This window comes from Mustela putorius, unplaced genomic scaffold, assembly GCF_011764305.1.
Source record: "Mustela putorius furo isolate JIRA1106 unplaced genomic scaffold, ASM1176430v1.1 tig00000765_pilon_pilon_pilon, whole genome shotgun sequence".
NCBI classification, from domain to species: Eukaryota; Metazoa; Chordata; class Mammalia; order Carnivora; family Mustelidae; genus Mustela; species Mustela putorius.
The window spans coordinates 2,208,231-2,221,156 of NW_025421470.1; the positions used below are offsets into that span (position 1 = coordinate 2,208,231).

General features: G+C 64.8%; 2 protein-coding genes across 3 annotated transcripts in view; one reads left to right on the forward strand and one right to left on the reverse strand.

Moving 5' to 3' along the window:
• The window catches only part of AGPAT3 (1-acylglycerol-3-phosphate O-acyltransferase 3), an 81,780-nt gene that overhangs the window by 37,182 nt on the left and 31,672 nt on the right, over positions 1-12,926 (reverse strand). Inside the window, exon 1 of one of the 2 annotated variants that reach the window (XM_004762255.3) lies at positions 8,514-8,575. The exons of the other annotated variant lie outside the window; for it this stretch is intronic. The gene's annotated coding sequence lies outside the window, so the exon portion shown is untranslated. Of the gene's footprint in view, positions 1-8,513; positions 8,576-12,926 lie in introns of those variants that run through there. 2 annotated transcript variants of the gene reach the window in all.
• LOC106006785 lies at positions 1,304-8,520 on the forward strand. The gene is made up of 2 exons (XM_045084370.1): positions 1,304-7,750; positions 7,992-8,520. Exon 1 carries the CDS (start codon positions 5,813-5,815, stop codon positions 6,716-6,718), a length of 906 nt encoding a protein of 301 aa, XP_044940305.1. The 5' UTR covers positions 1,304-5,812; the 3' UTR covers positions 6,719-7,750; positions 7,992-8,520.

The window sequence follows — 12,926 nt, forward strand, 5'->3', positions numbered from 1 at the left end:
TCCAACTGAAGAGTGTCTCCCCAGGGGACTTCCCGCTCCCTCCTCTGACTGGGGGGGGTCTCACGGTGACACCGGTGCGTCTTGCTTACCAAGCGGACGTTATCACCGCCAGAGACACGGGCCAACGTGCAGCGACGAATGTGTCGTGGCAACTACTGTAGAGCTCCAAAGACAAGTTCTCAGTTTTCTCTGCGGACCCCCACGTCCTGTGGGGAGCCCCGTGATGACGACGGGTCCCCTAACGAGGGGCAGACACACAACTGTCCCGGGAAGCGAGGTGCTGACAAACGCCCAGATATAAAGGAAGAGTCACCTGCCAGAAAGTTCATGGCGTGCCACCACGGCATGACAGGGGCAGGGGCGCGTGAGGGCGGGGGGTGCAGAGAAAGTCCCCGTGGGTCACGGGCTTCGTTGGCCGCCAGTACCCCCAGGGTCTACAGAGTGAACAGCGTCTCTCCAGCCTCCAGGGGAGGGGCCCCGGGCTCCCTGGGCTCCCTCGGCCCATCGCTCGGCCTTAGGAGACCCCGTCCCCAGCCTCTTCCCCCTGCTCACCTGCACAGAGCTCCGACCGCCCCAGCTAGCCTGGCCCCGCAGACACGCCTGCCCTGACACCCGCTTCTCCTGCAGTCCTGGCCCTCGGGGTGGACCCCCCCACACCATCCCCGAGTCAGGGGCCGATGACCGGAGTCGAGGGGAGGGCTCGTTAACACCGCCCTGCAGAGAGGGGAAGCAGACAGGCCACGTGGGCCACGCCCGGACATGCGGGTGGGAGGCTCCGGGGGCCTTGTCCACGCGCGGGCAGCCGCGTGGAGACGCACCGGAGACAGGACACGGTGAGCGGTCATGTGGGTGACGCCAAGGCCACGCGGAGTGCCGGATGCAACATCCAAATTACACATTTAACGTCACAACGGCTCCGCTCTCAGGGAGCACCGCCAGCTCCAAGTCCCCAGATAACAGGCAGCCCCAGCCTCTGAAACTAGACGTGGCCGACGTGGCCTCCGAGCGGGTTGCTGACCCCAGGGGGCCAGTTCCAGCCCAGGCCCCCAGAGGCAAATCCAGCCCCTCCCCAGGGCGGGCGTCCCAGAACTCCTCCCACGTCTCCGGGCCTCAGCCGCTTGCGACACCCCAGCCCATCCCCGTTCCGCACGGTTCCCCAGAGACACTGGGACTCCGACCGAGGGGCTGGGGAGCTCGCTGCTACCCCGCTACTGCGGGGCAGGGCGGCTGGCAGGGACGGAGCCTCCGGGAGAGGAGACGCGCTGGGAGCTGTTGCTCGGCGGCGAGCCTCTGGCTGCTGGACTCAGAGACGCACGTGTCCTAGCAGCGAGACGCTCGCCCCACAGTCTCCCTGCACCTACGAGGTTAATGAGACGCGGCCCGCCCACTGGGGACGCCCGTGTCGCAGCCTGTTTATCCAGATTCAGCTCAGCCTCAGGACTGGGGAGAGTCTCCAGGGGCCACACGCAGCAGGACGAGCAGCGCGGAGGGAAGGGTCTGAAGCCTCCCTAACCCTCCCGGGAAGCCTCCCTGGGCCCCTTGGGTGGGCAAGGGCGGGACCCACAGCCCGTCCTAGGCCCGGGGCCTCCCCTACTGACCACTTGGATGCGGAGCTCCTGGCACTTGTCAGGGCCCTTCTCTGCACAGGTGAGGAGCTTCCCGAACGCCTCCGTGGGTCCCAGGAAGGAGCAGGGAGGGACAGGGAGAGGCCAGAGCCCAGGGGAGGCGGCCTCCCGTCCGGCACGTCTAGGCTGCTCCGAGGACACGCTGAGGGTGTGCCCCGCGCTACAGGGACCTGGCCACCAAGCAGGACGCACCTGTGGGAGGCGGGCGGGTCGGACTGACCCCCCAGGCAGCGGCGCCGGCTCGCCCAGTCAGGGAGGAACAGAAACCAAGCCGCTCCGGGAAGGCTCGCTGCTCGGACTCACTCTGGGTAAACGAGACGGTGCTGGAGGCTGCAGGGCTGAGGCCGGCGCTCTCGGGGACGGCTGACACGATGCCCTTCCAAGCCACACCGGGACGCGCGGAGAACACGGGTTACCATGCAAACCAAACACGGATAAACAGCCTGAGGTATGAGCTCAGGAAAACCAGCGGCCAAATCTCAAGTGCCTTGAAGCATCTTCGGAAACTCTCAGCGCCAGACGTTGTGTGGCTCGTCATGACCACACGGCACAGCGCAGGCTGGTCCGGACCACTGCACACCGTGGGGGGGATGTCACAGCAACAGGTGTCTGGGGACAATGCTGCCACCCCGGGGCAGGGCCTCACATGCTCAGGGGGCTGGAGATGACCGGCCACTCTCAGACACGAGGCCCACCTGCCACGCCTCCCACGGACAGGTGACCCGGCTCTCCGGCCTGCGGCCACCTCGGGAACCATGCAGCAGGGTAACGGGACACACTCTCATTCTTCAAGACTCCATACCTGGGACTGGCTGGCCCCCGCGTGTCGCACCTGCAGCTGCTGCCCGGGGGTGGACAGGAGGAGGACGTGCGCCATCCAAGTCGGGCGGCCCGGCGGCGTGTCCGGAGCTGACCCTCCAGCACACATACCCCGCCCCCCTGCCCCAGGAAGCCTGACGCTGTGGCCAGGTCCCAGTGCCACCCGAGTGATGCTTGTCCCCAAACACACTCCCACCTGGAAAGCGCTCAGTAAATTCTGTAAGTGAAACACAATGTCCAACCTGAGCTCTGGACAGCAAATTCACTTCAATCAGCTGGTTCCTCATCATTTCAACGAAAAACCACGATTCAAAGTTCTACCGAGGCTTCCAGCCAAGCGTCTGGCGTGTGGACAGCAGGAGCTCCTGCTCCCAGGCAGGGGTGTATCTGACCCCCCAGAGGCCCCCACCCTGTTCTTCCCATGTCTCCACGAGAGCCATGGCACAGCCAGCGCTCGGCCGGAAGGCAGCCCCAGAGCACAGAACTGGGAAACGTGCCTGCAACAGAGATTGCCTGGGCGGGGGGCTCCGTCTGGCCCCTGACCGGCTGGTTGGTCTGACGCGCAGACAGCACGCGGCACCCGGGAGCAGGTGGACAGAGCCCTGCTGTACTCGGTGACAGTGGCAGTGAGAACATGGTTGCGGTGAGGACCCCTACTGTTCCTCACAGCAGCATGCCTCGTGGGGGGGTGTCTCCGGGGTGGGGGCAGGAGGAAAAGCTGGGCTGCAACCCCCAAACACAGGGTGGCCAGGAGCTGGACAGGTGCAGAGCGAGCTGTGCCCCCCCCCTGCTTGCTCTGGGCCGCTGGCTGCAGGTCCAGGAGGGGCTGCTGCCCAGGGGAGTGCGGGAGGCTGCTGTGCCGCGTGCCCAGTGGTGGACCCCTAGTCTCCTGCATGAGCTCCTGCGTGTCCTTCCCTTGCGCACACGTACTCTCAGACAGGTGCTTGTCCTGCCCCTCGCGCACGCATACTCTCAGGTGCGTGTCCTTCCCTTGCGCACGTGCACTCTCAGACAGGTGCGCTTTGCTGCAGTCCCGTGTCCCTCCCAGGAGTGTGGAGCCGCCAGGAGAGCGCTGCAGAGGCCCTGGGGGGTCACCAGCCGCAGGGTCTGAGTCCGAGCCATCCCCTCTCCTGCGAAGGGCCTTCCTCTCTCCTTCAGGAAGCGCCCACTAGCTGGACGGCTGCCCGCCCGTCCCCAACGGGAGCCTGAGTTCCAGAGCCACAGTCGAGAGCTCTAACAGCGGGAGTTGGTGGCCCCACGCGGGCGACTACTGTCTCACCCACTGCGACACGCACACGGTCCCCGGCCATCCTGGCCGCCCCGTGTGCATGGCTGATGCAAAGTCCCACGGCAGGAAAGAGCAGCACCAGGACTCTCACCCAGGCCGTCTACCTGCCAAACCACCGCTCCCCGGAGCAGGAGCCGGCTCCTGAGCAAGCAGGACACCCAGCTGGGCGGAAACACCTGCTGTCTTGTCCCACGGGAAGGCAGTTTCCCCCGACGGCTGACCCAGGGCCTCCAGCTCACCAAGGGAACAGTGGAGGTGTGCCGCAGGGACACTGCTCCGGGGCCCGTTCTCCGGCCAGCTTCCCCAATCAGGTCTGCACGTGGGAAAAACACGGAAGACCCGCCCTTCAGTCTGGGACGCGGGGATGTCACAGCCACCCCAGGTGCCCAGTTCTCCTGCTCAAAGAAGACGTTCAAAGTAAAAACACCCCGGCTTTTGAGCCCTAATGAGATTTTGTAAATTCATTGGGAGTACACATTCTTGCTCTGAAAACGTGAAACGGTGCCGAAGCAGGGCAGGGAACGAAAGGTCAGCCACCGTCCTCAGGATGCCCAGGCTGACCGCTGCTCCGTCCGCAGCTGCCGACACTGGCACACGCCGGACACCGAGTGGTTTTCCCACTCTGAGCCACCTGCCAGGGACTGAAGGTCTGCGCCCGCCAAGTTCATGTGCTGGAACCTGATCCCCGAGGGACTGGCATTAGGAGGCGGGGCCTCTGAAGGTGGCTAGAGGTCAGGAGAGGGGAGCCCCCACGCTGGGACCAGCGCCCTTAGGGAAGAGGCCCCGAGAGCGCCCTTCCCCTTCCCCCACGTGAGGACCCAGTGAGAAGCCACCAGCTGTGAAGCAGGAGGGGGTCTCCCTGACCCCGAATCTGCCGGCAGCTCCATCCTGGCCTCCTGGCCCCACGAAGCGTAAGAACTCCATGTGCGTTGTCACCCAGCCTGCGGGATCCCTAAGGGGGGGGGCTCCGGCGGTCGCTGGCACCGTCTGCTGTGTGCCCAGAGTCTGCCAGCGTGGCGGGTCACGGCACAGATCACAGTGCAACAGCTGGCAGAGGACAGGGACTTGCCGCTGCCCAGGCCCGCAGCGGCTGGTGCGCTACCCCTAGGCCCCTGCTGGGCACCCTGACGCCCACAGCACGACAAGTGCGACTCCGGCTCCTCTCTGCTTCAGCAGCCCGGCTCGGGACGCCGAGATGCAGCAGGGAACTGGGGAAAGAAATCTAACATCTTTATTATTTAAAACAAGTACAAGGGGTTATCACAGCCCGGCCTGGTCTGCCAAGTCCAGCAGCGCCCACCACCTAGTCCTTCCGTGGGCCCCACGCCTGGATTGCCACAAAATGTGCCCACAGATGCCGTCTGACCCGAACACACCAGCTGTGGACATGCAGACTGGGGCCCAGCGCAAGGACCCTGGTGGTCCCTGCCCACCCCACCTCCGACACACGCCATCACAACCACCTCCGCCCGCACGGAGCTCAGGGTCTTTCTGGGGAGCGTCCTGATGGGGTCAGCTCCCCTCACCCACCTTGCCAGGACACAAGACGATCAGGAACCTTCTCCTGGGCAGCAGGCACGTTCCTGCCGACCTGTGCTTAGAAGACGTCCTCCCGCACCCGTGCACCAGACACAGCCCACGTACAGCTCCGTGATCCCATCGCTGGGGCGGACGGGCCCTCCAGCTCCCTCCTGACCGGCGGCCCTCAGCCCACGCCGGCGTTTGCGGCTCTGAGGCCCCAGGCTGTGAAGATGTCCGGGAGCCGGCACCCAGCCCTCCTGTCCCCGCCCAGGGCTGCCGGTCACCACCATCCCTGCAACCCTCAGTGGTCCTGCGCCCACCCCTCTTTCCTGGGACTGGCCTGTGGGGCGCCCGTGCTCTGACCCTCCTGCCAAGGGCCTGGGGGACTGCGGTTGCCCACGTCGGCGGGCACGCCTGTCTGGCGCCAGGGTTTCGGATCGAGAAGCTGCGTGCTACCGCTGGCCAGCGGCAAATCTTACTCTGTCCCTCTATCTCTGGACACTGGACACGCCTCTGCAACCCCCAACCCCGCCCCCAGAGAGGGTAACGAGGGGCCACCATGAGTCCCTTACCCCTGGCCAGGGTCGTGTCACGGCGGCAGCTGCGCCTGGCTTGGACACCCCAAACAGCCTCCCCGATGGGTTGTTCCGAACGGCTCCAGAGACCAGCGTCCTCTGGAGAGATGTGCGGCTCTGGCTGCCACGTGCCCGGCCTGGTGTCAGACTTCCCTCGGGACCCTGACCTCGATGGGGCATCCATGCTGCTCTGCAGAGTCCTCAGGCAGCTGCCCCGCTGGCCGCCAGAGGGTTGGGTCTCCACAGGCCCAGGACACCCCTCGGGGCTCCAGCTGTGTTGCAATGTTGGGGATGCGGGCTCAGACGGACGGCCCGCCAAGGCCCAGTGGTTCTCGACGGCCAGAGGCTGTATCCTTCTCGCCCACTTGGCTCCCCTCAGCAGCAGGACACCTGCACGAGCCCCCGGTTTCTGCCCCCGGTTTCTGGCAGGGGCTGGCCGTCGGGTCCGGTTTACTCCTCCCCACCCGTGGGACCCCCGGCCTCAGCCCTCCCGGGGGATGCGGTCCGTTCCGGGGCCCTGGGGCTCTCTGTGGCAGTCTGGCCTCCCTCTGTTGCTTTGGTTTCCTCGGGAGGCGTCCGACGGCCGCCAATGGAGTGTCTGGGCGCCTGCGTCCTCTCTAACGCGCCCCCCCTCCTGGGACCCCCTCCTGCTGGCCCTCCAGCAGCAGCGCATTTGGGAGGAGACGGGTGTTAGCACTCGGGCTCACTTGGGGCCACTGCTGGTGCCACTGTACAACGAGCCGTGGAGGTGTCCCTGCAAAACAGGGAGCTCGAAGGGGTTGTTCCTGACGGCCTCAGGCGGACTCCTCTGGACACGCTGGCAAGTACAAGCCGCCGGCGGTCGGATCGCAGAGGGGAAGGTACAGAAGGTGTCGAGGCTCTGCTCCTAGTGCCTGGGCACCGGGAGCGCTCACTCCACAGACAGGCCGGAGCTGGGGGCCGGGGCGCTGCCGGGCGGAGCGTGGGGCGGTGACACGCACAGCAGCTCCTCCATCGAGGGGGCCCCAGGGCAGGCGCACGCTGACTGCCACAGCCGGCCCCAGCACCCCTGGGTCCCTGCTCTGCTGCCTCCGCTCCCCCCTTCCCAAGGACCCGCCCACGGCTCTGTGGCCCCCGCCCATGCAGGGAGCAGGTGGCAACAGTCCTTGAACGTCGGGTTGCGAAATGGACAGATCGATGGAAGGGACCAGGCAACTTAATTCAGGAGCAAATGTTTCTGCCTCCTGCCTCCTGTGCCCGGCTGGGTCCTGGGCCAGAGCCTCTGCACCCCGGGCTGGGCTGTCCATCCGCCTGCCCCCGCCTCGCATGTGACTGCTGTCTGAGCTCCGGGCCAGCTCCCGACACACCCACCTGGTCCCAGTCCATTTCCCCTCGCAGAGACTCGCCCCAGGAAGACCACAGACACTGCTTCCCTCCTGACCGTCCGGGTACTTCTCTTACAGCAAAGCCCTCCCCACCACCACATAAGAACTCACTGGCTCTGTTTGTCTCTGTGCACACATGGTCCCTGCGCCGGTGCCTGTCCCCTGACAGACGGCAGCAGAGCCCCGTCTCAGGCATCCCCAAGAGTCATGCCCCTGGCCATCCCCCAGAGCCACATGTGCCCCCCAGAGCCACGGGCTCCTGTCCTGCATGTGGGAACCTGTTGGTTAAAGAAACAGCTTGCCCAGCCGAGGAAAGCAGGACTCATAGCTGACCAGCCCTCTCTCCATCGGGAGCACGTAAGAACTCCCCAGATCTCACAACTGGTGGAGCGGGGGAGTAAAGACACAGGGGTCACAGGGCAGCCCTCCGCGGGCCGGCCGAGGCGGGGACATGAGCCGCGCGGAGACATTACACATTCTCGCAGCTGCATTGAGTTACTGATGTATTTAACCCAACAGGACCAAAACCGCATCCTTTCACTGTACGGCATTAACGAGGTGAGCTGGGCGCCTGGGTCTGTCGGTGAAGCGTCTGCTGTGGGTGGGGTGATGGTCCCGGGGTCCTGGGATCGAGTCCCACATCGGAGTCCCTGCTCAGCAGAGAGCCTGCTTCTCCCTCTCCCCCTGCCGCTCCCCTGCTAGTGCTCTCTCTCTCTCTCTCTCTCTCTCAAATAAATAAATAAAATCTTAAAGAAAAAAAACAGGCGCAGAGGACCCACTCATGCTGCTTTTCCCGCAGGTCCGTGGACACCAGGCACTAACTCCCACTGCCCGACACAGCGGCTCCCTTCCAGGGCCTCAACAGCCGTGTGTGGCCGTGGCCTCGGACATTGGACCCCCTGGACCGTCGGGCTCTGCCGGAGGTTACTCAAGTGACTCAGGCAGACAACAGCCTCGGCCCCCGAGCAGGGAGACCATACAGACCCAGAACGCACAGATTCCAGCGAGGAGTTCCGAGCCCCGTAGATGGCCCTGGGACAGGTCCAAACACCATCTTATTGACCCAGAGGCTTCGCCTTCGCTTTGGGGCACAGGGTGAGGATGCACGAGCCGTGAGGGCTCTCCTGCAGGCGGAGCAAACGTGGGGGCTCCCTGGAAAGTGACCCAGCCCCGGCCTGCTCTCCTGGGAGCGCAGACGGTGCAGGCCGCCAGACGGTGGGGCCCCACATGCCCAGCCCGGCCGGCAGCTGCACGGGGCTCCTCGCTCACCCGGGAAGGCGGAAGGTTCTGCTGGAGAGACAGCGGCACGCCCTGCCCTTACCTGGGGGTTCCCTGGGCCAGGCGAGCTGGGCAGTCCCTTGAAAGCAACCGAGGGCACAGGACCTGCTGGCTTTTATCCTGCCCTCAGCTCCTCCCCGTAGGAGCGGCGAGGAGGCGGGCTCTCCGGAGGTGTCCTTTTCACCCTTGACCTAAACCCTCTGCAACCAGGAGGCAGAAACAACCAGCAGTGTGGCCCGGGGCCACCGCCACCCACGTCCAGCTGCACCGGTCCTGGTCGGGGCTGGTGAGCGACGGGGAAACAGCCCTGGCAGACGGAGGTGGTGGCCCTTCTCCTCTTTATTTCCACAGAGGCCGAAAGCCAGGACCCGACATGCCCCCTGCCCTGAGAAACAGAAATGCAAGTCACCACTGGTAGAGCCACCCCTGTGTGGGGCAGAGGGTGGCGGGAGACCCAAGGAGACGGGACAGGACGCGCCTTCTAACACTCGGGTCAGAGGTTCTGGAATACAGGCCCGTCTGCAGCACGATGGGAAGCGGGGGACTGCCCACCCAGAGGTCACCATCCCTCGCTCAGTACCAACAGGACAGATATCCTGTCAGGCAGGCCACTGCCACCCAAGCAGGGAAGGTCCCAGTCCCCTGTGACCGGAGCAGCAGTGTCCAGCCTGGGAGACGACAGGCACTAGGAAGTGGCCCAGACATGCCCTTCTCCTTCCTGCCTGGAATGCAGATGAAAGGGCCGGGGGGGAAGCAGCCTTCCTGAGACCAGCAAGCCGGAGTCGGGGGCAGAAGCTGCAGGCAGAAGAGGAGGTCAGAGGGAGCCTGGCCCCTGCGGTCCACGGAGCTGCTGCCCGCCCTAACCCCAGGCTTGCTGGTAACGGGAGAGAACCGGCTCCTCACAGACACGGAACCCTGCGGCACGTGTGTCTGTGTCAGTGAAAACTGTCCTGAGCTGTGTAGCCCCCACCCCGGTCCATAACATAGATGCACCCAGTCCCAAGTCTCGTCCTTGGCAGCAAGAGGATGAGGTTCACCCTGGAACAGGTCCCAGAGGGGAGCTTCTCTCCACAGAGAGCCCAGGGCGCGGTGCCCCATCCCGCCTCAAAGCTCTGTGCTCTCCTGGCCCCTGTCTCCTTGCGCCAGTGGAAGGCCACCAGGCTCCCTGCCGGCTTTCTCGGGAATGCACCCCTGCATGCTGGGAGGCCGAGCGGGGGTCCCTCCCCGAGCAGGGCCCGGCTCAGAGGACCCTGAGTCCCAAGCCATGGGCCACAGTGATAAGGAACAGGCTCCTCCATGTACAGCCCCCGAGGGCTGCACTCACCCTCCCGCACCCCACAGTGGGTGCACACGTGTGAGTATGTACCCATACATGTGCGTCTCCGTGTGCACGTGTGTGGGTGTGTGCTGTGTGTACGCATGTGTCCACACACCTGTGTGCGTGTCTCCGTGTGCACGCACGAGGGTTCACTGTGTGTAATGTGCACATGAGCACGTGTGGTGTGCATAGGAGTGTGTCACATGTGATTACGGGTGTGTGTAGGTGTGGCGCATGTACCGTGGGTACATCCAGGAGGCACAGGGAGTGGGCGCGGCAGCTCCCCTTCCTCCTGGATCTTCCCCGGAGCTCAGGACATCCCAGCTCCCGCTGACACCTCTGAAGCCGGGGCCACGCCCATGTCTGTCTGTCCCCAGGAAAGGGGGCTCTGGCACAGCCTCCTGCCTTTGGCCTCAGGTCACACAGTGTCCAACTGGGCCCCAGCCTGCCCGTGCCCATCACCCCGAGCCTTGTGCCAGACTGAAGCTGTCCACACCACGTCGTGGGGAGGTTAAGCCTAAACGCCCCACTGGCCACGGTGGCGCCCTGTGGACAAGTGAATCAGGGCCGGCGGCATGGCCGCTCACTGCCACAGAAGTGCCGCCGTGTGCCCACTGGGCTCCCACGGACCCACCTGCCAGGCTCCCCCACCTCGGCCTCCCACGCCGCCTCCTCCTCCCTGTCTTCCCAGCACCAGAGGCGCACACGACCCAGCCTCGGCCGTCCCTCGTCTGGCCGCTAGGACCTGTCGACTATGCCGTGCTGGGCAGTCGGGCGCTGCCACGCCCACTGTGGCCCCCGCGGACTGGCCCCTCCGCCCTCCCTGCGGCCAGGGGCACCCCCAGGAGTCCAGGGATGACAGTCCCGATTCCTTCCACATGCGCATGCGCGCGCCTCACACACCACGCACGTGCCTCCCGCACACGCCGGTCACACGTGCCAGCACGCACCTGCACTCAGACCCCGGCCGTCCCCTGCAATCCGCCAGGTTCTCCCCGCACCGGGAAGATCGCGGAAATTTTGTTCACTCCCATCGCCTCCCCGACCACCTACTATGACACAGCCCTCACGTGTGTCGGGGTCACAGCCCCCACAGCCTGTGTCCTCCACAGACCCTCTGCCCTGAGCGTCACCTCTGCCCAGAGGGGCGCCTGGCACATGGCAGACCCTCCGCCCAAGTAAGCAGATTTTTACATGAGACCCAGCTACCTGATGGTGGGACGGGGTGGCCTGTCCTCTTCCCGGCCATCTGGAGGCCTGACCTCCTGGGGTCGCTTCCTGGAGGGTCCTTGGCAAGTCCACGGCCGTGGTGATCCAGGTCCCCTCACCAACGGACCACACCGGACACCATGGCTCCAAACCCCGAGATCAACAGAAACTTTCCAGCAAAGTCTCTTCACTTCAAAGCTCTCTGGGTCTTCAAAGTCTTAAGAGGCACAGTTCTTTACAAGCAGTTTGAGCCCCGCAAAAGCCAGCACACGCCACAGGCTGTGTGTCCTTACCACGTGCGGCACTGAGTCACCCGGCAGAGAGAGCTCCCCAGCGCTTCCTGGACGTCTTACTGGAACCAACAGTCAAAGCCTCCCGCCACCTGAGGGTCCCTCTCCTGCCACTGACGTCACCGCATTAAGGGGTTTAATCTACAAAAGGGGAAATCGCCATCGACAGAATTTAGCCCAAATAAAGAAGCCTGCGTTCTCTCAAACCTTTATACAACAGCGGTGCAACCCAGGGAGATCTGGGTGTCCTGCGCCCGCGCGTGCTGCAGGTTGGCCACGAGCTCCCCGTCCCCGCGGCGTGTCCTCCAGCACGCGCGTCCCATGTGCGGGCCCGGCCCACCCCGACACTGGTGACGCAGTGATGAACACGGCCCCGGAACACTTAGCTCCGAGACGCAGGGGGCGTAATCAGCGATCACCGACGGGCCCGCCATCATCCCCCGGTGTCTCGGGACCACTGAAAACAGCGGGTCGAGGGCAGGAACAAGGCTTCTGAACTGGCTCGTTGCTGAGACGAGGCCCAACGCGTCCTCAAGTTCCTGGCACCCCTGTGCTGAGGCGAGCCTGCCGCAGAGCCCGGGTCCCGCACTCATGCAGGGGAGCTCATGCGCGCGAGCGCCGAGGCGTCCCGGGTGCAGCTGCCCGCCAGGGGAAGGCTACCCGCGCTCGGGGGTGCTGGCGGGGGGCGTGGTGAGAAGGCGATCGGCGTGGACTCCGCACACCCGCCGGGCCATCTGCGGTCACAGCCACTTAACGGGATGCACATGTGTGGCCGTGCGTCCTGGGAGAGGCGGGCTCGCCAGGGAGGAGTGCCCAGGAAATGAGGGTCGGAAAACACTGTGGACCAAAGTCCTCGCTCTCAGGTCTGCACACAATTGAGGAAGAAAGTAGGGACACGGATGAGCCTGAGCGAGGCCAGCCGCACGTCCTGACGCAGCAAGCACGTCACGGCAACAGCGGGGAGACAGAGCCGACCGACGTCAGCTCAGTGCGACGCAGTAGAGCGAGGGACAAGGACGAGGGTGGTGGTGACGGCGGTGACGGCGGTGCGGGATGCCCGTGCGTCGCCGCGGTCACAACGAGGACGAACGGCAGGGGAGCCCAGCATCCGCGAGACGTGGAGACAGACGCGCCCAGACACGGAGTCACAGAAAAGACAGAAACTCAAGGCCGCGGAAAGGACACCCAGACAAGCGCCCGCTCGGGAAGGCCGCCGCCACGAAGCAAGAGTCAGGCGGGCCCGAGGTGGGAGGTCCTGGAGAGACGGGCAGGGGTCGTGCCCGAGCCACCAGGAAGGATGACCGCACACAGGACAGGCAGCCAGGAGGTGGAAGCGCACCTTCCCGGCACTCAGGTCACCTTCACCTGCACCAGCAAAACCAGAAACAAAACCAAACAGAAAACCCAGAAAAGTGAAAAACAGGGACCACAGACAAAAAGATGTGTGTTTTATGCGCGTGCCCACATTTTCTCTGTAACTCTCGAGATACAACCCAAATAACAACAGGACTGACCCAAACACGTGGGGACAGGACGAGGCCACCTGCTGGAGGGGACAGTCCTCACGGCGGCTCACGAAATGAGACCCGCCTCCGCTGCACGGAGAGAGACGCCTCAGCCCATGCCATCCAGCGGGGCT